The 25,134-nt window shown below is 40.2% G+C and overlaps 1 protein-coding gene across 1 annotated transcript in view; it reads right to left on the bottom strand.

Moving 5' to 3' along the window:
- Positions 1–25,134, bottom strand: part of PAXX (PAXX non-homologous end joining factor) — a 244,519-nt gene that overhangs the window by 73,613 nt on the left and 145,772 nt on the right. The window contains exon 5 of the mRNA XM_044058857.1: positions 13,200–13,280. Coding sequence (XP_043914792.1) covers positions 13,200–13,280 — 81 coding nt within the window. The remainder of the gene's footprint in view (positions 1–13,199; positions 13,281–25,134) is intronic.

Raw genomic sequence — 25,134 nt, forward strand, 5'->3', positions numbered from 1 at the left:
CCAATAAAAAAATTTTATTTTAAATATAGATACACACACACACACACACACACACACACACACACACACACACACACACACACACACACACACACACACACACATTTTATGTGCTGAGGGGCATGGTTATTTGGAAAAGTGTAGCTCAAAGGGACAAAAGAGAGATGGATATGGTTAATAGACTACACAATTTCAAACAAGTATGCAACAGAGACAACCATACCTCATACCCAGCATTCTGACACTAAGTGCAGCAGTACAAATAAGCATAAAATAGAACATTGCCATCAGTGTGGGATCAGTACTCAATATGTTCAAATCTATTGCATTTCAGGATCACTTGTGTTCAATATGAGGGCAGTAGGACAACTTTACCCACAGTTTTATAAAATAAGATAGAAAGTACAATGGAATGTGGCAACACCTTGCTTTCAGGTCAATGATGCATTACGAATGACTGATTTACTAAAGGGACTAACAAAATCTCAGTTCATCGAAACCGCAATTCAGGGAACTGATGTTCAAAGAACTGAAAAGCAGCGAACGTTCACTCAAGTGAACATTCACATTCATGAGGGCGTTACACAGGGAAGAAGTTACTTGCCAATATTCCCACCATAACACACACAGCAGTATATCAAACCCACTTCCCCACTTACATATAGCAACTCAGAGACTGCAGTGGGGAAAAGGGCATTTTTTCTATGTTGGGCTAGTAACTTCTTATCCCGCATAACGCATTCGCTGATGTGAACATTTGGCTCTTTTTAGCTCTTTTTAGTTAGTTGAACAGCATTTTGCTGAATTGCGGTTTCTACAAACTTAAATAGACGCAGTATACATGAGTTGGGGCAGGGTTGCCAGACATCCCTATTTCTGCGGGATTGTCCCGGGATCGGCAGCCTGATCCCGCATCTTGCACTGTCGGTTACACTCCCGGCAAAACAGCTTCCACTTTGTTGTTTTATTTTTTTGATTGGCCCGTATACCGGTATAAAAACGGAGCTCCTTCTGTTCAATGCGGAACTGTTTGATGTTCCGCATTTAACTGAAGAGGGTCCGCTTTAAAGACCTTTTTCTGTTTTTTTTTTGTTTTTTTTTGTCTTCACCTAGTGTAAAAGATTTTTTTTTTTTTTGTCCCGACCCGGCCAGTCAAGAATCTGTCATCCCTGAGTTGGGAGGATGGGGTCTCCCTTCATTTGAAAGGATGCAGGGGGCTTGTCCTCTGTGAAACAAAAAAAAATGTCTCTGGTGAAGACCGAAAGTTGTGTTTGGCAATTTTTTTTCAACAAAACAGCTCCTGCTTTAAAGCTGTTCAGTGACTATACATAAATCTATTATTAGCATCATGATGTTGCATACTGCAACATACTGGAATTAAATATTTAAATAATTAAAATATTACAATGCCCTGCATTGTGTACTGCATGCTTTTGTCAAGAAACAGATGCTACACACTGCATGCTGCTAGCTGCACAGTGATACTATGGAAAGCATGGTGCTACCTGCAACCTGATGGTGGTAGGGCAAAATCATGTTATGGGACAACTACAAAGGAATCAAATCAATAAAATTAAAACAATGAACCCAGCAAAAACCCAAGAAAAACATTTGTGTGTGGTCAAAAATGGATAAAATAATCCACAAAAGGAGATATCTCTCCCATACCACCCATGCATGGGGCTTTACAGCAATTAGGATGGTGCGGAGGCAATCAACTCAGACTTTACTGCATGCTAGGGAAACAGGGCATTTCACCCACTGAAGTGACCTCCGCTTTAAAACTTCAGCTTGTAATATTTTTATTATGCAGTGAGCTGAGAAACTAAGGAATTCATGCTTGCTTCCTTGATAAACATAAAACAAAGTTTTTAAAATACATTTCTTCCACCTAACAATTTCAAAAGTAAATCTTTGGTCTATGAATGTAGTAGTGGCAAATAGACAAACTGATGAATTTAACTAATGCAGCAACTGTAGAATAAAACATTAAACACACTCCTGACAGCAATACCATTTCATACTCTGCGCATTACACATTTGTGTGTGTACCACACCAATGCACAATGCAGCAGTAGCCATACTGTACATTGCATGGCATTACCTGTACTCTACTACTAGGTAAGAGATCCAGCAAAAAGGCGCTTTAGAGTGATCAGGTCCCCCAAATCTAGCAATCAATACAAGATCAAAGAAATAAGGGTCAGTCCGTACTTGTTAACAGAAAAGCAGACAGGAGTGTGTAGGAAGGATAGCTTTGAGATAAATGTTTCACAGGAAGAACTTTAGTGACCTGCACAGCCTGACAGGTCAACCAAGTTACTTCACACCAGTATGGATGCAGGTAAATACGAGTTTCTGAATGTTCAAGTAGAATGCAGTTTATTTTCGTTAGCTGCAAAACGTTTTTCTAGTGTAACTCAGGGGGAGCTTCAATGACAGAAATTCACTTAAGAACAGGTCATATTTCATGAGTGTGCAGCAAACATTAAACAATGCTGGTATCAGGGAAGCAAGGAATGAAACGTACAGCTGAACAGAAATTTGAAATGCAAAGGTTCACCAATTTAGATGATTTAGATATGTACGAAAATATAGAAAAGCTGAGATAATTCATTGAAGTCCGAGTCAGCAGATAACATTCATGATACAGTATAAACTGTCAGATAACTGGCATCCACGGGGATTGGAAGTGGAAAAAAGGGGTCGAAAATTTGTATAGTGAAGGAAATTTTACAAACAAAATTAGGTTACAGGAAAGTGTAAGAGTGCCAGAAGTGATGAAGACACAAGATAAAAGGAGAGAACGGAAAAGTGATAAACATCAAGGATGAGTGACAACTACAGCGGACAGCGATCATACAGGACAGGAGAAAAGAATACAAAGAATTACAAAAAAAAAATTATACTGAGAAACAGAATTCAGAACAAGACAGTGGAAGTTAGGTATGCATACATTTTCAGAGCTGATGAGATTCAATTAGATGCGAGACTGAGCCTGCCAGCATATTTGAAATATAGTTTACTGGGAATCTGTCTATTGTAAATTGGTAGTTTGTTGCTTAACTTTGATACAGAAATAGAAAAGGTGAATCCCAAAATCTGTTACAGCGGTTTCTTAAACTAGGTAAACATTAAATGCCCAGAAACTATGTAGAGTATAGTAGCACTCCATGCCATCAATGAGAAGCAAACAAATGCAATGTGTCAAGTTTAAGTGGTGCCTGAGATGCTGCTTACATTCCACCCAGCTGCTTACATTCCACCCAGCTGAATTCCTAACTTATAAGCTGCAGCAAATTTTAAATCTAAAATTTTATGAGGAAAACAATAAGGTATGGAAAATAAAACAAACACTCTTGCCATGGTTACCTTCTAAAGCATTCCCATTATGTGTTTAGTTGAAGTTGTAGCCACCTTAGTCCACAGACTGAATTTTAGTCCATTATCAGAGATAAGTCCCATGACTTTAGCAAGTAGTAAAGTCTTCTCAGTGGCTCTGCACTTCCAAACGTTAAATGGCTACTTAACTCTCCTGATGGCTTCCCTACTATTTAAACTCATTAACTGTGATTTTTCACCCAAACCCCACTTTGCTGGCAGATTGCCTGAGTGAGACAGAGAGAGAGCCCTAGTGAAAATTGAGTGAACTTTGCCGATCAAAGCCGTATTCAGAATTTCATACTGCACACTCCCACAGTTATCCTTTAGGTGCGTTATGGCATAATTCCAATACTTCAGAATGAAGGTTTGGAACATTAAGAGACTTGAATGTTAGGGTCTTTGGGGTCTATACTTTTTTCTCTTTCAAAAATTGATAAAGCAAGCCATTTTCCCTGTCTCTAGGAAAAGCATTCTGCCCTGCAGCCTATCTACTTCCCTTGGCAATTTGACAAGGACACTCTTGATTTGCATGTGAAGCCCCTGCACCTCTATAAAATCTGTCAGGTGTCTTAGGAGTGGCAAGCTGCGAATCTGATTTGATGGATGTCATATGAAAAAAACACCAAAAAGGGCTTTTTGCACTGGAAGAAAAGCAACTGCTTTAGGGGGCTGAAGACCTAGGAGGACCTAGTACTTCATCTGAAGTCCGAGGTTCCCAGGGATTGACATTTGAAGTATTCTGCAATAACAGTGTACCCCAAATGACACATCTTCTAGTGGAAATCACAGGTCAAAGTGTTCTCACCATCTGTGTTAAAGCCTAGAGATGTGTAAAGTTGTGACCTGTAGTCCAGTTACTATTCTTCAGAATCAGAGAAGTCAGAGTTTTTCACTCTTCCTCTTGGGAGGAAAGACTCTACACAAAATGTATTTTCTGAATTTGGCTGCAATAACTGAATTATAATAACCAGATCCAAATCAGCCTAATCCTGGGTGGCTGGCTGGCACTACAGGGAGCAGATGTTCCCAGGAGGCTGTATGGTAAGAGAGGCAAAAAGAAATTGGCTAGGCTTAAAATAGCCTGCAAGGGTAGCTAGCCTAATACTTGTCTATGAACCTTTATTGCTGGAGCTGGGGTCTTGACTAGACCACCAGGTATTTGGGAATTATGGGGGACATGTCAACAAACTTGTGACTTGGGTCTTATTAGACAATGACTGCGGAGATACTACCTTCCCCTTCTTTAATAATCAAATGGCATTCTGAGGTGGATGACAGGCCGCTGGCATCTGATGAGGAGTGTAGGGCCTCGATCTTTATTCCTGTGGACTATACTACAAGAATGGTTATAAATACTCAAGATACAGTCATAGTTCTATGTGTTGGCAGTGGCAGACAGAGTCAGGGGCTGTTCAGGTGCCTCTGCAGAGCTGGTGTCCTTGGACATAAAAAAGTCAACATTGAACTTGAAAGTTCAAAGATCTCCCTTTTTTTTCCTGCATGGATGCACTTTTGTCTTTTTTGGGGTAGGTAACCATAAACACCTACTCTCATACCAGTACCTTAACTTGGATTCCAAAGGTACCTTGCCCTCAACCTCACCTCCTAAGAACTTATCTTTTGGGGCAGCTTTCACAGAATGAAACAATCCTTCTGTTGGGATCTAAAGAGTTCTATCAATCTCAGATCAGGTACAGTCAAGTTTCCAAGTCTTCCTAAACCCAGACTTTTGGCAATTCCTCAAGTCCATAAAGTCAAGGTTGTGTGTTCACAGGCATACCTTTGCAGCCTGATTCGCTGCTCCCTGCCCCTAGGAAGCAAGATGATTTATATAGGGTGCTCGAAACATAAGTATGCTTTCAATAACCTGCTGTTGGAAAACTTATGTTTCTGGAATCCCCCAAGGGAACAGCAGGACCTACATCCAAGAACTTGCTAAGAGACAGGAAAAGTTGGATGCTAGCTGGATTTTGCAATAACACATGTACTTCACCTATCATGGCTATGAGAGCTCTCCATTACCAGTTCCACAAGCTCAAATATGTTCAGTATGTACAGGAAGAGATTAAAGCCAAGGCAGAGGGGATTCAAGATAAGAGCCTTAAGAAGGACATCAAGGATTGTGCGGTATTGGCCTTCAGATATCCACTCACTAAAACGTGGCTATGGTGCTCTGGATGCATCAAGCAGGGCAGACACTACAGATCTATTGTTCACACACATGCCTAGCTGAGGAACCAATTCATTTCAGAGCACGTTAAAGCTGACCTCCTTAATGCTCCACTGGTTGAGTTGTTTCTCTTTGGACCCCCCAACCCCCAGCTAAAAAAATATTTTAGAGATTGAATGAAAAGGGGTAGACTGTCCCTTCACCTTGATAAAAGGGAAATTATCCTACTAAATCTTGGGATTTCTCCACAAATAAGGCATACCTAAGCATTCCAAGGGGAATCAGACCACCTTCTATATACCCTCCATTCATCCTAGAAAAGGGGGGGGGGTCTATGCAACCAGGACTCAGAATGCAGCAGCTGTGAATACTGAAGCATCTCCCTTCTCCCCTCCCAAATCCCACCCATAACATTCCCCATTAGCCACCTAGAAACTAGGGGGAAGATTTCCCTCTTTCTCTGCCTTGAAATAAATTACACAGGGCACGTGGGTACTGTGAACCATAAGGAAAAACTACTCCATGCAACTTCATTGTTTTTGGGAAGTAAGAGTATTCCTAAAAATGAGGAATTTTCAAGAAACAACTTACTCTCATAGGATACAGGAGCTTCTACACCAGGAATCCATTATTTTAGTCCATCCCAAGAGAGGCAGGCACAGTATTCTTATTTCAAGGTTCTTCCTGGTTTCCAGAAAAGAGGGGTCATGGAGACCCATATTAGATCTTTCCAGGCTGAGTAAATTTCTAGTGGTACCCAAATTCAAAATTCTTACCTTTTACAAACTGTCATCATGCCAGAGGCAAAGATGGTAAGTTTGGACTTGAAGGATGTTTACCATTGCATTTCTATTGAGCAGGAAAATAGACAGTTCAGGTGATTCAGAATGGGGAAATACCACTTCCAATGGTATGCCTTATTATTTTGGCTTATTTACTGCACAGAGTCTTCAACAAATGTTTGGCTCCACCATTGCCTCCTGCAGGAGAAAAGGGGCAAACAATCATCCTTACTTGAATGAGTACGTGACACATGCAACATTTCAAGAACCGCTCCATACAGCTATGCAAACCACAGTGGAAAGTTTTCATAAGTTAGGCCTTACCTTCACCTATCAAAAGTCACAGCTATGCTCTGCTACCTGGGTTACCTTTTTTGGGGGGCAAACTTGGATTCTAAATCAACAGAAAGCCTGCCTGCCTTCCTTCCTTCCTTCCTTCCACAGGACAAGATTCTGCCCATCTCAAGATACTTCAAACACATTCGCAGTCAAGAAGCCATCCCAGACAGAAATTTCCACATAATCCTTAGGGTACATGGCATCTTTCATCCTGATGGTCTCTATACCCAAACTCCACATGCGAAAATTACAATGGCTCCCAAAAAACGATGGTCCCAGCATGAACACTCCCTGGACATCACCATTTCTGTCCTTCCATGCATAAAAAGGGCAGCTTGTAGTGGAAGGAGAAGATGATAATAAAGGGGGCCCATTTAAGATCCAAGACGAATACTAGGTGCTGACCATGAACAGCTCAGATTTAGCCTGAGGGGACATACTTTGAAAATCAGAGTGTGCAAGGAACAGCTGGAAGATAAAAGAAACTACTGCAGTCATTGTAGGCATCAAGGAATTCAAAGAAACTGAAATCAGGTACCATAAAAATCCTGACAGACTACAGATTCATGTGGTATAAACAAAGCAGCTGGGTACCAACTCTTACCAGATTTGCAATGGGACTGTAGCAGCTGGCAAGAGAAAACTTCAGCTGTCATTATTAGCATCTTGCACCCTAGAGAGAAAACCTGTTAGAAGACAACCCAAACAGATTTCTCCTTGACTCAAATGCATGCGAGAGATTTTTTTTCTTCATAGTCTATCCTGTGGAATGAACCAGAAGTACACCTCTTTATATCTACCCAGAGCTGAAAACTGATGCCCAGAACCTCAGACGTCTCTCTGAGGAAGATGGATGTTTTCTTCTCTTGAACAGGACTCTTTCTGTATACATCTCCTCCATTGTTCCTTATCCATAGGGTATTGCAGAAAAATCAGGGAAGATGGGTCAAAGATTATCCTGATTATATCACTGTGGTCCATACAACATTGATTCTCCATCCTGCTCTCACTTAACAGGGGAGAATCGGATCCTTACAACTGTGCATGGACTTTCTTACGCATAACAAAGGGTCTGTCTTTCACCCCAATCTCAAAAGCCTGAACCACACAGGGTGAATATTTTTTCTTCAATTCCCATTAGGCATCAGTTTATTGAGCAGAGATACCTACTCTCAAGGAAGTCAGAAAACCAAGTACCAGGAAGCCACATATTGCTAAGGGGAAATGGTTTTCTATTCTGTGTCAGTCTAAAGGGTTACTTCATAAGGCAATTTCCTTAGCACAGGTCATGGAATATCTATCTGCACTACAAAAAGAAGGTGTGCCCTATTCTTCCATCAAGCTGCATGCTTCTGCCATCTCCACATACCCCCTCCACCCACTCTCATCCTACCATGAAGCAGTTCCTGAAGGGAATATTATAACTTATCCTGCACAGAAGACAACCCATTCCTACCTGGAACATTACTTTTGTTTTAAATAACTAATTCCCATTGAGACAGCCATCTCTGTATCCATCAAAATGCTTATCTAGAAAACATCCCATCTGCTGGCCATGTCTTTTGCTAGACACATTGCTGTATAGCAAGCTCTTATGTGCAAGGAGTCTCCTGATCTTCCATAAACACGGTCACCATTATGGCTAAACCTACTTTTACACTCAAGGTTTTATCAGTGCTCTCTCTTAACCAAGCCATTCGCTGTTAAGTCTTATGCACACAGCTTCAGAACAGACAGTCCCCATTCTAGGGATATTCACAGCACAGAGATTCAGTTTACATTAGGATCAAATTCTCAAACATAGAAGCCAACTTCTGGTATCCTCTACACAGAGCAAGGAAGGAAGAGCTGAAAGTAAATAGATCATATCAAAATGGATACCCAGTTACATTGCTTTCTACTACTACTATCACTGCAAATAGACTCCTAGTTCAATTAGGACACCTTTTATCACGTCAAAGGCAACTATCACAGCTTTTCTAAAAGGGACCCCTGAGGCCATTCTGGCAGCAGACATCTTCTGTCCACACATTCTCAAAACATTACAACCTTGGTGCTATCTTTAGAACCAGAGACTGTTTTGCCTCTGCCATTCTGCAGAGCATTATTTTCCCAGCAGTGAGTTCTTGCCAAACACCCATTTACAATCAGCTTTTGGAGCTTAATACTGCAACAGTGACTACAATGAATGTAGTACAGTTGTGTTAGGAACTTACCGTAACTTTAGATGTTCCACTAGATCACTGTTCTACCCTGTCCCTTCCACCTACCCCCTCCTTACATCTCTTAACTATGGTTAGGGTGGGTAAAATGTCCAACACCTTTTCCCCTGTCTTTCCATTGTCCCTACTACACTCAGCCAAAATCCTTAATAGGATTGGTTGTGAGAGCCTAGGGAGATGGACCACTGGTCCCTGGGCAAGAAAGACCAGAATATGGCACCATTCCATGACTCCTTCAAACCACTGACATCCTGGCTTCTGGTAGGGAGGGTGTCCACTGCCTGCAGGATGGTAAAATGTTTTGGTATTTGGGCCAATCTTGGGCTCCTGCAGGCATAGCCGGCCTTAGGCATAGGCCAACTAAGGCAGCTGCCTAGGGCACTGCTCTAGCAGGGGTGCTTTTCTAGTATTTATTTGGTGTAGGTAGACCAGGATGCGGGCACCAGGTGGTGGTGGGGGTGCCGTGGAGCCCTTTTGCCTAAGGCACTAGTTGACCTAAGGCCACTCCTGCCTGCAGGCAGAAATTTCCAGAAGTCAGTACTGCAACAGTGAGTATAATAAACATGTATAATTTTGTGAACACATTCACTATAACAATAGATAATCCGGTGAGAAGTCCATCCGGCAGTGAATCATGGCATGGGCTAATTCGCCAGTGAAGCAACAGAATGTAGCTAGTTCTCCCCACAGATGGCCTTCTCTAAACAAATCAATGTTCATCTCATGCCTATTGACAGTAGAAACAAATAGATGTACAGTTCTCATATAAAAGCACATAAATTCTACAAAACAAGCAGTAACAAAGCAGAGACTCCAAATCCAAATCAACAACAGGGAGATGATGAGTGTCTGGGGTACATGGCATAGTGCTACGGTGACATCTCTTCGAAGATCTACAATTACGGACCACATTCTCACAACAGTGGGCAGTTGCAGGATCCTCTGCAGTGCTGCAATGCCAAAGCCTGGCCTACTTGTATATTATGATTCTAACTTGTAAAAATAGATTCACCCACTCTTTATGTACGCGTGTTGCCTAGCACAAGGCTGAAGCCCACAATCCTGAAATGCATAAGACCAAAACACTGAACTTCTGGACTTGCCTCCACTGCAGGACCCATGTTAGCCTTGTTCTTGGGTTTACACTTTTAGGGAATTTCAGTATTCAAGATTTTTAGACATTGTTGTCTTCAGTGTTCTATGCATTTCAGGATTATGGACTTCATCCTTGTGACAGACGACAGATACATAATCACCCTCACCCACACATACAAAATTCAGGTAATGCATGCAAATGACTAAGTAGACAGATTTGGTGAAGAAAGTGGCTTGATAAGCTACCTTTTTTTGCTGACGATGGGGTGGCCTATCTATGGCCTAGGACTTGGACATAAAACAAAAAAGAATCAAACAGAAATAGGATTTTCTTCTAAAGAAAATTTGAAAAAGGTGTACCTGCATTCACAAGATGATTTTCCAATGCAGAAGTTGAAGCTGGAGGATGTTTTCTGGCAGCTGACAATCATCCTTTCATACAACGTTCAATAGCTAGACTGCTTTTGGCCTCCATATTCCCCTGTTCCAGCCATTCAGCCTGCTCTTACTGGAAATGGTAGGAATGCCCTGTCTGATCTTACGGCATTCTCAGTCTGAAGAACCTCTCCAGGAGAATGCTTCATCAGCCCAACTTTACTAGACTGAAGGGGAAAGCACAGTGTCTCAGGTCTTCACATAAATTGAAGATTCAGATGAATGAGAGGTGCTCATTTCTTGGAAAACGTTCATGAAACCCATTGTTTCCACCATAAAGGTGGAAGGAGATAGAAATGGAGCATGGGGGGAAGAGACGGATACAGGTTAATGTGGAAATGGACTTCACTGTCCTACATGGCAGGTCCAGTATGGACCACTGCTAGCAATATCTTCTCAGACAATGGGTGGGAAGCAGTACTGATCAAAAATCGGATCCATTTTCTCACAAAAGTACGATGGGAAGGAAGGGACCCTCAATCACTTTTTTATGACACGAGACAGATTTAAACCTCTGTATTAATTTAACTCATGCTAATATTCATGCATAAAGAAATCATCCATGTTAATCTTACTTCTATATCACTCTCAGATGATTTAATCCTCTGTATTAATTTAACCTTGTACTACTGTTCTCAAACACTAAACATGTAAATATGCTTTACATCCTTCTCCAAGCTGCAGTTTAACTTTTTAGTTTTTGCTATTTTGTATGTAAAATTTCCTTAGTTTGTTTCTGTTTCCACTATGTATTGTACTTCATATTATGGAGCTTGTACTATGTATTATTGGAGCTTTTCTCCACGGGCCTCCACTGAAATTGGGCTCTGAGCCCAGTGGACCTCCCCAGTCATAAAATTGGAAATAAATAGGAACATTTATTATCAGAGAGTAAAGGAGCGAAAACCACATTTGTGTAAGAAAAAGAACAGATATGAATATAAAAGAGTTGAAGATCTATGGAAAATTTTATGACAGTTAAGTGTAAAGCCATGGTAAAGGGCACATAATAGATGAAGTAAAGGCTGGTATTTCAGGGAAGGAGGTAGAAGACAGAAGCTACTGAACATTCCTAGACATTCTGCCTCACCATATCATCAGTAAAACAAAGTGAACTGCACTAGGGCTGCAATGCAAACCCATTGCTATTCTTCAAGCTTGTAATAAAGCATTCAAACAGATGAGAAATAGGAACATAAGCCTGGCCTAGGGGCTGTAAAGTCTGGACCATGCAAATCCTATTTTGAGCTGGTATGCCTCATGCTGTGTCCTTGGACAAATGACTCTCCAAATTTTATTGCCAGCTATATCCTTTTTTCATGATCTCTGAACTGCAGCTCTGCAAAATGACAAGTGGTTTGATGAGTGGCTGGAATGTGGTGAGGGTGCACTTAAATTCCTGTCACCGATTACACTATGTGGTTAGTATTATAGGATTTCAGAGGCATAGTTAATTTGAAAAACAAACCTACTTTGACACAGAATGCAAAAAAATTCCTTTGATAACTGGGACGAGGAAATCTGGGCAGTAACAAGCAGCAGACAACTACAGAAGCCTCTGCCATAAGCACATAACTTAACAGTGCAGGGAATACAGACCTATATCCCCTGTACACATACTGAGATTACTGCACTGTGTGTCAACCTCTGGAGAAATATTGTTCCATTGCACTGATCCATTTCAGGAGGAATATTCTTCCATTGCATGGATCCATTTCAGCAGTCCTCTCGAAAAAGATCTATTATAAAGACAGCCATTATGCAGTGGTGTGGCTACATGACCTCCTCCGAATCGGTCTGTATATGAATGGGTGGCAAGCGAATTAAACCCAGGCCTGCATGTTGTAGTGTGATGTTAAATTGCCTCATTATGTTGACAAAACTAATTGCTGAATATGTACTCCTGAAATGGCAAAACTACTGCTCCCAGTGAGAGCATCAGATGTTCTGTCCTTTCAAATAGCAAGTCTGCATTTCTCTAATATCTGGTACCAAGATATTCAGTGAACTTCATAAGTTAATTTTACCCAATAATGAATGCACATGTATGCCACACTTCCTGATTAACTGTATATAGAATCAGACTACTACATTAGATAAAAACAGGTAGAACAAGGCATGAAGTAACTTGACAAATTCTCAATCCTCCACATGAGGAATCTGCATGTCATTAACTTAACTGTGCACTGAATCATGCCTCAACTATACACATTTTTGCCTCCTATTTTTGGTCTGTTTCTCATAAAAATGTGTTTTGCTAGCAAATCATTGAGGGTTGAAGTCAGAAAATAACGGCAGACATTTGAGTTTCAGACTTCATACCCTTCAGAAAATTTGTGCCAACACCAAGCCTGTTATTCTAGCAACTTTAGAAGAACAATATTTAAAAATTGTCTCTATGTTTGGGGCGTTGTCCCCCCCATTATTTATGGCTTTGTCCAGATTTCTTGCTCTAAGAAGTTGAGAGGTATGAAATGAATCCAGCTGCACAGTAATTAACAACATTTGTGCCTATACAACCTTCATACTTAGAGCCTCACCACTATTTGTTTTACCTTGTACTAGTTTTCTAAAGATTAATCACCGACACTGACGTGAACCAGAAAAAGAAAAAAAAAAGCAGTTGGGCATTGCTTCGTTGTGCAGAGAACACAGTTGTGTGGTTATGTTAAGCCTCTGTTTGGCCATGGCTTGAGATGCCTATTCTCTCCAAAATTGTCCATACAAAGCATGTCACATAACTACCATGCACTGAAGAAGAAACTTTTGTACCTTGCATGAAGAGTCTCTGCGTCAGCGTCTGAGGTGGAAGCTGGCTCTTCTCTGGACTGCAGACAGCAGCACCCTCTGCAGCTGGAAAGAAAGATAATCATGTACAGCTGGCAAAAAATCTGGTCCAGAAAAAGTAAAAAAAAGTATCTTCCTATTTTAAGTAAAATCCATAATATATGGCTGATATGTTAAAATTTCTTACTACACCCAATGATTACTGTTTTACGTGCAGAGACACAAAAGTCATAAAATACCAGCACTTGCAAGCAGAAAGAGCAGTATGGAAGAAAGATATCCAAACAGTTCCAATAGCGCAAGCAGAAAGAGCAGTATGGAAGAAAGATATCCAAACAGTTCCAATAGCAACAGGACTAGGACTATTAGAAGAAGAATTTACAATCGTCCTGAGATATGCTACCAATACAAGCAGCCCTCTATGAATTACAGGAGGCGGCAATTCTGGGAATATTGTGAGTGCTGAGAAGAGCACTCTTGGCAAAGATCAAAGAATGAAACTATTTTAGTTTCATGAACTCTAATCGTACTCCAACTTAAGGTGTCCATCACAGTCATTGTTTTTAGAAACCCAGAACACTTGGAGAAAATAAAGTTCTGATGCCGATTCTGTCAGATTTGGATAAGGCTTGCATACTGCAATCCTTTTCAATGTGTAAATAGTTTTAGAGAAATCAACTAAATGGACTGGAACAGTGCTGCCAAAGGCAGAGGAACAGTAACCAGTTTAATACCAAGGTAATGTTATGGTTCTGGAGTGTAAAGTTGGGAGAAGCATGTGCTATAAAGAACACAGCTGTACACTGCTGCATGACACTTCATTTAAATGTTGGGTGTTGTAGTGTGGGTGGAGATGACACAGGCATCACTCTGGCAAATAAAGTCAATATTCAAGAGCAGTTCTCAGGAGCCTGAATGACCACCATTAGGAATGATGGACAGGAGCCTTTAACAGCTTTCACATATGTACACCAATATAATGGTAGATCCCCAGGTTGGAATGGTGTAAAATACCGGGTCTATATTAAATAAACAAAAGTTTCTTACTGAACACTAACATAAGCGAAAAATCCCGGAACCCAAAACAAGATGGGAATATTTGCTCTTTCCTCACTGTAGTGCGATCTCGGAGTTGGAATATATATTTGGCGGGGGGGGGGGGTGTGCAGCCCCCCACAATTGCAGTTTCAAGTTCCCGGATTTTCGAGAATGTCAGCGTTCGGTAAGATAAACTTTCATTTATCTAACATAGACCCTAAAATACCTAATGGAATGATGTGACTGACAAAAGGAAGACAGGCGACTTCATAAAATGCTTACAGTACAACAGCTGATACCAGCAAATGACCAAAAACTAAGTCTAATTCATAAGAGAAAACTAAACTGAAATATTGAGACTCTAGAGGTACAAACAGCTGTTGCATATCTGGAGAGACCTACAGCTGAATTTTAATCTCTCTGCCGTCACTTTTGTGTACCACATCTGTTCTAGTTAACAAATCATTGTTGTGCTTCAGATTTCAGGACCCCATAGCCAAACTGTCAAGCCATTACCCATGGTAGTCTATACTACTGCCTTGTTAGCGGCAGTCATCAGTATAGCCTTCACAACTGTACCTGTGGAAGTAGGATGCCATTTGAAGGCCACAAACACTCAAATGTACAAATATGTGCTCTCAGAGTAGTATACTGCTGTGATAGTTTTGCCTACAGCCTCCTCCCAAGGGCAATCTGACAGCAGTACAGACCTGCACTCCTCAAACATGCCCTCCAGTAGTGAAATCACTTTTCTGGTCAGTTAAAACTCCTTGGCAGACATCCCCAGTGTCCAGATCACTTTATCTGGACCATTAGCACAGCAGTCAGGAAAAAAGTCCTCTGTGACAAAGGGCTGGCTACTCTCTAAAAGCTGCCTACTTTGAAAATGAAAGTAATGCAAGAGCTCTATCGAAGATGTGAGGTTACTGCTTTTATCTACTGAAGTATACATTCATTTTCCAAATCTTATACCAGAAACATGCAGGCAACAAAACAAACACTCTTGAATTAAACAGTGTAACACCACAAATAAACATAAAAAGATACAGAATGGAAACATGAATGTAACATGCATATGTATGCAAACTGCATTTCTATTATGGAGATTTCAACAAGAAACACCAGTGTATATAGTTGAAGGCAACAACCACAACTAAAAACAGAAAGAAATTAAACAAGATGGAAAATTTCCAATAAGATTGTAATTGTATTCTTTTTCTTTAAGAAACTAAAGAGTAAGTGTGTCATGATTCTTTTATTGTTACTTAAGATGATGCTTTACTAATGATAAATGGTTCTGAAGAAGTCCTGTGTATGTGGACGAAAGCACTTGACCACTTTTTATTTTTTATTAAAGTGTTGGTATGCTGAACTTGTGGTACTGATCTTTACTAGACTTTACTGGAAATTCTCCACCTCATTGGCTTATGTAAATTTATGTAATAAATGCATGAAGGGGACAAAGGCACAAAATGAACATTTCAGGATCAAGGAACAGCAAAAAACTATGACCTAGAACAAGAATATGAAGCTGCCCATTATCTCCCCTTTTGATGATGGGAGATGCAGCATCAGTAAAGCAATCCTGCTGAAAGGGTCATCACTGCATTTGTATAAGGTGATTGATTTTACATCTGGGCCAGAAACAGCTATAACCTGCTAGTTTGGCTAAAAAGGCTACATCAGTGTGGTTTCTTTCCAATGCAGTGTGAATTAAACAAATGGAAGTTGAAAGAGTGAGCCAAATCAAACTACACAGGGTACATTGCTGGCTAAGCTTGATGCAAACAGAAAATATGAAGAATGAGCATACATCTCTGACTGTGTGCAGTGAAGCAAAGCCAGTATGACACTTTAGCTGTTGTATGAACATAAATATTCTCATCTACACTGACTCCCAAGATGCTCAACTACACAGTAACCTATCTCATCTTGAACTGCTGCTATAGGGGTTGGTCCTCCTTGTTGGTGTAAACCAGTACCTGGCTGTAATGGGCAAGCCACACAAGACCCACAGATCACACTACCTGCAGAGCAATGGCTGCATTTAAAGTATACACCTCTCAATAGATATTCCATTATGCTTCTTAAAAGTTGCTGTCCAGGCTGTTCCTACTATCACATGAACACTTAGATTTGAAGGGCACCTGCTTCTGGGTATATCATGAACTAATTTCAAGGCAGATGTTAGAACGTTCAGCATTGCATGTTCACCCTTCAAGATGAAACTCCCAACTTTTAACCAACCAGCTCTCCTGCACTTCATACACAATTTCAGAGACTGATGCTCACAGCAAGTCAGTTTCTCAATATACAGAGACTTGGCATATTGAATCATAAACACTGTAGCAACTGTTCCAGTATTAGACACATCAGTGACACAGCAGAGCTACCTAGTACATCAATGATACAGCAGAACTACCTGGGAGGCCTCCTAAAAGGATATACTCATGTAATTAAGGCTCCAAAACAGGACTGAGACATGGACACTACAGCCAGTTTGCAATGCCTTGCAAAGATACGCTGGGATCTCAAAGTTGCAGCTGCACATATATCACTAATAGCAGCATTTTTAAAAAAGGTTGTGAGGTCAGTTCAGCCTTCATAGGATTAAGTCTATAGCTCAATATGCAATACCTTGCTACAATTATTGTAATAAAATGTGTTGCAATAAGTCAATCATCTAGGCGAAGGGGACTTGGAAACTTTTGTATTCAGTATGCTAGGAACACTGGAAATATACAGCTGTAAATCTTTTATGCAGTGTTTAGTTCTTTTCAGACAAAAATGCATTTATGTAAGTATGTCCATGTGGCACAATAAATGCTCTCCCTCATTACTATATCTAGGGGGAGTATATTGGAAGATTAATGGTTTTACTTATATTTGCTTACATGGCTACTTGGACTTGCATTTTACTGTGTGGCTAGGCTACCTTCGGGTATGAAGGTAGGGTTAGTTCAAAGGACTACCTTGCATTTGTGGAAGGCCAGACAAAGAGGATCAATACATTAAGCTTGAAGCTCAGAACTCAGTCTTGTAAAGAGTAATGACTACTAAGAAAAGGGTTTTCCACGACAGAAATTTCAGCTCTGTTCTAGATGGTGGCTCAAAAAAATGGCAGACAGATTCCCTACATCAAAAGACAGATTCCATGGCATAACCAGCTAAGTGGTGGGCTGATGACAAAGACTACCCTGAGAAAATTCTTACAGAACTTTAAAAAATATATTTTTTGAAGGCTTGATGAAAATTACAGATATCCAGGAGGCGTACTTTGAAGCATAATGCAATGTAGAATCAAAAATATATGCAAAGTAAAAAAGGACAGTCAGAAATCGAGCAGAACAGATACAACCAATTTCCAATGTCAAAACTGAAAAAACTTCTGGAAATTAGGAGAAATGAAGAAAAACAAAGACAGAGACTACTAGAGGATTTAGGCATTCCTGGGCTGCTGCCCCATGATGGGTGGGGGTTAGTGGAAATAAGTCACTGCATTTGGCCTTGGTCAGACAGGCCAACAGGTCACAGCAAGACATTTTCCATTGGTGGAAAGAAATTTCACCCTCTCCAGATGGTTAGCGGACCACTTATGTAGTATCAGCAAACAAAGGAAAAATACAAAATAAGCAATTTATTGAGGACCCAAAAACGTTTTATAGAGAATTGGGAAACAAGGCAAAAGGAATTTAAGCACCACCAAAAAAAGAAGAAATAGATACATTTTGGAGAAATATCTATAAAGACCTGTGGAACATAACAAAGATGCTAAATACATAGAAGTAGTGAAAGAATAAGAATAAGAAGTTTAAAGGTACATAATATGAAATGGGATGAAGTAACAGCCAGAGAGATTGAAACAAAGTTAAGTAAAGCTAACTGGAAAACCCCAAGACAAGAGGCAGTACCTAACCATCGGAGGGTGTAGTGGTGCAGTGATAGCATTGGTGCCTCACAGCAAGAGGTTCTCTGGTTCGATTCTCAGCTGGAGAGCCTTTTGTGTGGAGTCTGTATGTCCTCCCTGTGTACGTGTGGGTTTCCTCCAGGTGCTCTGGTTTCCTCCCACATTTAAAAGACGTACACCTGGAGCATTTCTCCCCGGTCCTCTGCTAGAAATTGGCTTCGTTCCAATTCGGACTTTCTCAGTAAACAAATGTTAAATAAATAAATAAAATAAATAACTTCTGGCTAAAAGCATTAACATCTTTACATGAAGGTTTAGCCAAGAGTAAGAGCTATTTATATACACACCCCAGACAGAAACCAAACTGGTTAACAGGAAAAACAATAGTCCTACTTAAGAGCGAACCTGCAAGCTATCCTAAAAACTATAGACCAATAACTCGCCTTCCAACGACATATAAACTATTCACTGGAACTGATGCCGAGAGTTTATTGTCATTTCGAAGAAAATTCAATCGTGGCAACAGAACAAAAGGGTAACATAAGAAAGTCATATGGAACAAAGGATCATTTATTGTTAAAGTCATAATGGAAAACTGTAAAAAGGGAAAGAACCCAAATATGGCATGGACAAACTACAAAAAAAATCTGATAGTATCCCACATTCGTGCATAAAAAGAGAGTGCTTAAAATGTATAAGATACACCCTACATGAGTGACTACATTACAGCAACCATGAAACAGTGGAAAGAACAAAAACAGAACTCCTAGACATGTCAAAGGTCCAAACCCACACAGGCAAAACAAATCTGAAGGAGCAAAATCAGGTCAGACCACCACAGTTAAAATGATAAAAAAATTTATACAAAAAAGAATAAAAAGGATAAGCACTTTCAAGCCGAAGCCCTTCAGATCTCAGACATGATTTTGTTCCTGCTTCAGACCATGAAACAGTGGTAAACCACTTTGCAGTTAAGCCACAATAAAGGACAAATTATTATTCCAGAGCTACAAATACAAACGGGGATATTCAATGGTGACTGTCACAGCTGCTCTTTTGTCTTGCCCTTAGCACATTAAGCAGTCTACTTAGATTAGGTCATGGCTAATTTGGCTCCCAGAAAACAAGTGTAAAGACTTATCTTCTTTTTTGTGGACAATTTAAATCCGTATAGTTCAGATGAGGAACTGAAAACACAATTCTAAGTTATCAAAACTTTTTCGGATGATATAAGAACGTCATTTGGGCTTGATAAATGTGCAAAAGCACTCTTCAAAGTGGGAAAGCTACAGCACCAAGAAAACATCAGTTTGGGACAGGAATATGAACTTGAGCAAGAGGAAGTGTATAAATATTTGGGAATTAATGAAGGATCAATAATAAAATATGAACAAACGTGAATAAAACCTGGTAAGGAATATTAGTCCAAGCTATAACCAATTTGCTCTTCCTATCCTAACTTACAGTTTTGGAGTGACTGACTGGCCTCAAAAGGTGTTGGATCAGTTGGCCAGGAACGCAAGGATGTTTCATGCTTATTAAATGATTGATACAAATCAGTGTATACCAAGATTATATATTCTCTGTTCTGAATATGGTATGGGCCTCCTCGAAACTGATTACATGTACAGATCTGCAATCATTGGACTGCGCACATATCTGTTGACCTCAAGACCCAAATGTACTGAAACTTTTGAAACATAAGAATAAGTCTAAAAGGACTGTTTAGTTTAACAGAAGCATATGAGTGTCAAGCGAGAATGGAAATCAAACCAGAAGTAGATAAAAATCAGGCAGCAACTGAATGCTCCAAAAACAAAAGAAAGAATATAAGGTAAAGGATCAGATGAAGACAAAAAAATGTGGAAAATGCATAAACATAGCTGCATGAAACAACCTTGTATTGATCAGAATCGAAAACAGAAATGGATAAGCAGAGGTGAGTTTAAAATAAACCATGAAAGGTTAATATTGGTGGCCCAAGATGGTGGACTACGTACACGTTGGTTTACAAAATCTATTGTACATGTTGGAGAAACAGACAAATGTAGGTTTTGTAAAACAGAATTAGAAACAGCCGCACGACTTGTTGCTGGTTGAGATATACTAATGGCAGAAGGACTGTATACTGAAAGACATAATGATGTAGGAAAACTGTTACACTGGGGATTGTGCAAACATTATAATACTGAAGTAGCTAAAAACACTGGAAACATGATCCAGAAAGCATTATAGAAAATGAAGTTTAAATCAAATGGGATCAGGCATTACCAACAGCTCAAAAAATAGATGCAAGAAAACCAAATATAGTAGTCCATGACAAGAAGACAAAAGTAGCATTAATAACCAAAATTACTACACCAAGTGACGCAAAGTCATAAGATATCAGGATTTGCAGGCAGAAACGAGGACAATATGGAAGAACGATACCCAGACAGTTCCAATAGTAGTAGGAGCAATGGGTCTTACAAAACAATTTACAATCTTACTTCAATACGTCACCAATACATGCAACTCCATATGAATTGCAGGAGGAGTCATTGCTGGGCACATTGCGGGTGCTGCATTGAGTATTTCTGGCTAACATCAAAGATTAAAACAATACTAATTTCATGAACTTTAATCATACTTTGACTTAAGAATGGGGTCCATTCCTGACTTGTATTAGAAACTCAACAGACTTGGAGAAATTAAAACAGTGTCTGTTTACCACAGAGTTGACCTCCAGGAATAGAAGCAGTTACTAGAAGACATCCCAACTGCCTATATACGATCTCTACTGAAGAAACTAAAACAAACTACTCTCTCTGCAGACCTTCTCCCAGCCGAATATTTACAAAAAGCTGCTGATGTCATAGCCTACCCCATCTCGATACTCATCAATCGTACCATGGCAGAAGCCAAAATCCCCTCAATATGGAAAATATCCTATAATACCACTCCATAAAGGTGGCTCATCAACGGAACTGTCAAACTATAGGCCCATAGCTATATTGTCACCATTGGCCAAAATCATGGAAAAGTGCATACACAAACAACTTCTCTACTATCTTATCCAGAACAACCTACTAACCAGTTCTCAACATGGCTTTAGACCCCACCATAGTACAACCACTGCCCTTCTCTCATTTACTGACAATTAACCACAACCGGAATAAGAAAAAAAATATCTTCTGCTCTCTTTCTGGACCTATCAAAGGCCTTTGATATGGTTAACCACCAACTACTTCATAATACCCTAAAAAATCTCCATCTAGACAACCAAACTCTGGAGTGGTTTCATGCCCATCTCTCGGAAAGTCAACAAGCTGTACTCTGGCAGAATAAGCTCTCTAGCCTCCTACCTAATACCATAAGGGTTCCTCAAGGTTCTATATTGGGACATTCTCAGTCTTCATAAATAACCTCTACAAAGCCATCCCTGACGCCACCTGTATTCAATACGCAGACGACTCAACACTAGTTTGTTCTGATCCATCTCCAATCAATCAATCTATTATCAAAAACACAAACCTGTTTCACGGCAGTAGAGAATTGGCTATTGGGTCGTCAACTGATTCTTAATCCAAATAAAACCAAATTGTTACTCTTCCACCCCACTCATAAGACCATCCCCACACCCTTTTCTATACAATCCAAAAATGGTACAATTATCTCCCCTGACTCCTACACTAAACTACTGGGAGTCACCATTGACAATAAACTTAGATTTGATATCCACATCAATCAGTCTATTAAAACCGTTAATAAAAAACTAGGGTCACTTTATCGTATAAAATCCTTTCTTACTCCAATCGCAAAAATGGCTACTGCCCGCTCTCATCTCCTCTCTACCCTCCTATATGCCTCCCCTATCCTTACAAACCTTAACATATCTGACCTAAATAAACTATCATGTTGTTATAATCATATTGCCAGATTTGCAACTGGCATGCCTTACAGAACCCATCATTGTATCAACTTACAAAGTCTGGGCTGGATAGAATTCCCAAACCTTCTCCAGCAGAGCCAACTTATAGTAGCATTCAAAATTCTTAAACAACCCGACAAAACACCTGCATTGAAAAACTTAATCAAACCTTACAACAATCTCAATAGTTTACACTCCTCAAACAAGATACTAGCACAAACAGTAAAATCCAACAACGCAGGAGGTGACGCACTCTTTGCCAATGCAATCGGGAAAATATGGAACTCCCTTCCACCCAGCCTCATCATCATTCCCTCCATAAAGCTTTTCAAAAAAAGGTTAACTCACCATCTCAAGTCACATTGGCTTTGCCAATGCACAAGTCCAGACTGACTCCACCTCAGCTAGTAATCTTCCTCTATCAGGTCTAACCTTTTTTGACCTTTCTCTCTCCTGACCCCTTATTATCACCTCTTCCATGTAAATCTCTCTACTTTTCCTCTTAAATTCAAATCCTATCAATCTATCCTTAATGGTCAGCCTAGAAAGTGAAAAAGCATGTTATAATATGTGTAACTTTTTATATACTTGGCTTCGTGTATAATGTGTATTTTAATCACTTTATGATGTCTCCTCTTTGTTGTTTAAACTACCATAGGAGAACAATCTGTATTCTATGTACATGTATTTACCTATTTGTCAATGCTGGAGCTTTTCTCCCCGGGCCTCCGCTGAAAATGGACATATATCCAGTCGGACTCTCCCGGTCAACAAATGTAAAATAAATAAAAATAAAATAAATAAATTCCAAAGACATGGCACATTCCCATAACTTTATTCCTGTCCACTTTATGGAGAGACAAAACTCTTCTGGTTAAAATAACAGACTTCTGCCATGCTGTAACAGTGAATACAATCACTCCTTCAGAAAAGGAATCTTTTAAAGTCTGAAGCTTAAGGAGGAGTGCCCTGAACTCCAGGCAATTAAAATGCAGACTGGGCTCAGTGTAAGACCAAGCACCTTAGACAGTCAATTTCAGTGCCTTTGAGCCCAAGACATCTGTGGTGTCACTTCAGGATTGGCATGCTTGAAGTTGCAGCCAAAGGAATGGCTGAAGTTGAAGTGCCATCATTCTAGGTATCTCTGATCCATCTCTGAAATTCTACATCGTCTAACATCGTATCTGAATACTTACTCCACTGAGCCCTCTGCATCCATGGAAGGACTGTTATATGACACTTCACAAAATAAAGTAATACTATGCCTGCCATGAGCCCCAGCACCCTGATGCACATGGCTGCCAACACAGATGTTGCTTGTTAAATCCTGCTCACTGTTTGTAAAAGGCAGGTAACCCTTTCTGGTTGAAGACTGGCTTTGAAAAGTATATCTACTGGGCATCCTATAAACTGGAAAGTTTGTAACAGTGCTGACACAATGCAATTATCCAAGTTGCTGAAGGAGAGACTATTGACCTGCTATCAACTTTTCCAAGGTTGCAAGAGCAAGGAACCAGTCATTCAGGTATAGGAGAACCTTTACACTCTGCAGCCTCTGGCTCTCTGCAACCATGACTATACAGTTTGCAAAAACTTGACAGCAAGGGATATTCTGCAAGGAAGACCCAAAAATTGAAAGATTAGCTCTTAACCAAAAGCAAGAACTTCCTTGGTGATCTTGAAAATGTTACTTGCATAGTAGCGAGCCAAAGAGGACATCCACTCTCCTTTTGACAAGCAAAGCAAACATTGATACACTGCAGCCATCTGAAAATTCTGTTTTGGTAAAAATAGGTTTAGACAATTAAGTCTGAACTGAAGTCCTTAGTCCTTTCTGGTACTAACAAAAAAAAAACTGAAGTAGAAGCCATACTCTGGAGTGTTCTTCTTGGATGGCCTTTTTTGGGAAAAGGTTCGATACCTCGAAGAATGCCACCCTCTACTAATAGGGCAGAGTATCAGAAAGTGGAATGGAGTGGGGCTGGAGATGGGATAGAGAGGATCATGTAAATAAAGCTGCTTAGATGACATGGAATGGAATGGAAGCCTCCTCAATGAACAATGTACGTGTAGCTTTTGTCTAGCAAATACTGTGGGTCATGGTCCTGATATTTTAGCTGGTTCTGCTAAACTTAGACTACAAAAGGAAACATCCTACAGTCTTAGGACTTAGTTTGGTGCTTGGGCTTTAACAATTGCTAAGGACTTCCGAGAGCGTTCGCTTTCCCCAACTTTTAGTGTTTTTTTTCCCTCTCATTGCCTACTAGATAGCAGTATAATACAATGATAGCATGACTCACCTAACTAGCTCTCTTCAGCTGCTCCCCCCGAGACTCCTTCAATCTTCCCCAACTCCTTTATCTTTAGTGTTCTTACTCATTTACCTACAAAGTGCCTGCCCTGTCAACTGGACATAGTGCTTAGGTGCCTGAACTCTTTGGTTTCACTTTGACTAGCCCACTTCCAGGAACCCCCAAGTTAGTGACTTGCGTACCTTCCTACATAAAACTTCACGGAATGTTTCTAGACCATCCACTCATCTCGTGCAGCTGGGCCATCCAGCTCCATTTCACCCTTGCTGTCAGGCTCACTCTGCTTCTCTACCCTACCCCCATTCCCACACACTCCTACTTTCATTTGTCTTATAACCTTCCTCCTTTAACCACACCTTACCCGACCCTTCCACTTCCTCCAACACTTATCACCTAGCTCTTCTAACATACCTAATTTAGCCACACCCCTCCCCCCACCCTTCTACTTCCTCCTACACTCAACTATCTAGCCCTTCTCACATACCTATTTTAACTCGCACTACTACTTATACTTTTCTTCTGCCCCTCTTCTTTTTGCAATTATCCCTATTCAATTACCAATTCTTCCTACTCAATTGCCTCCCACACACCTCCCAATCTCCCTCATTATGTCTGCCTCCAAATCAAACCTTATAATATACCTTCTACTGCTTATCCTTACCACATCCATTCTCCTACTAATCTCTTCCACCACCTCTTATTTACACCCCCTCCCACCTATTATTTCATCTCCTACTTTTACCTCCCCCTTGT

The sequence above is a fragment of the Protopterus annectens genome, chromosome 16.part0 (assembly GCF_019279795.1).
Source record: "Protopterus annectens isolate FY-2018-M chromosome 16.part0, PAN1.0, whole genome shotgun sequence".
Taxonomy (NCBI): Eukaryota; Metazoa; Chordata; order Ceratodontiformes; family Protopteridae; genus Protopterus; species Protopterus annectens.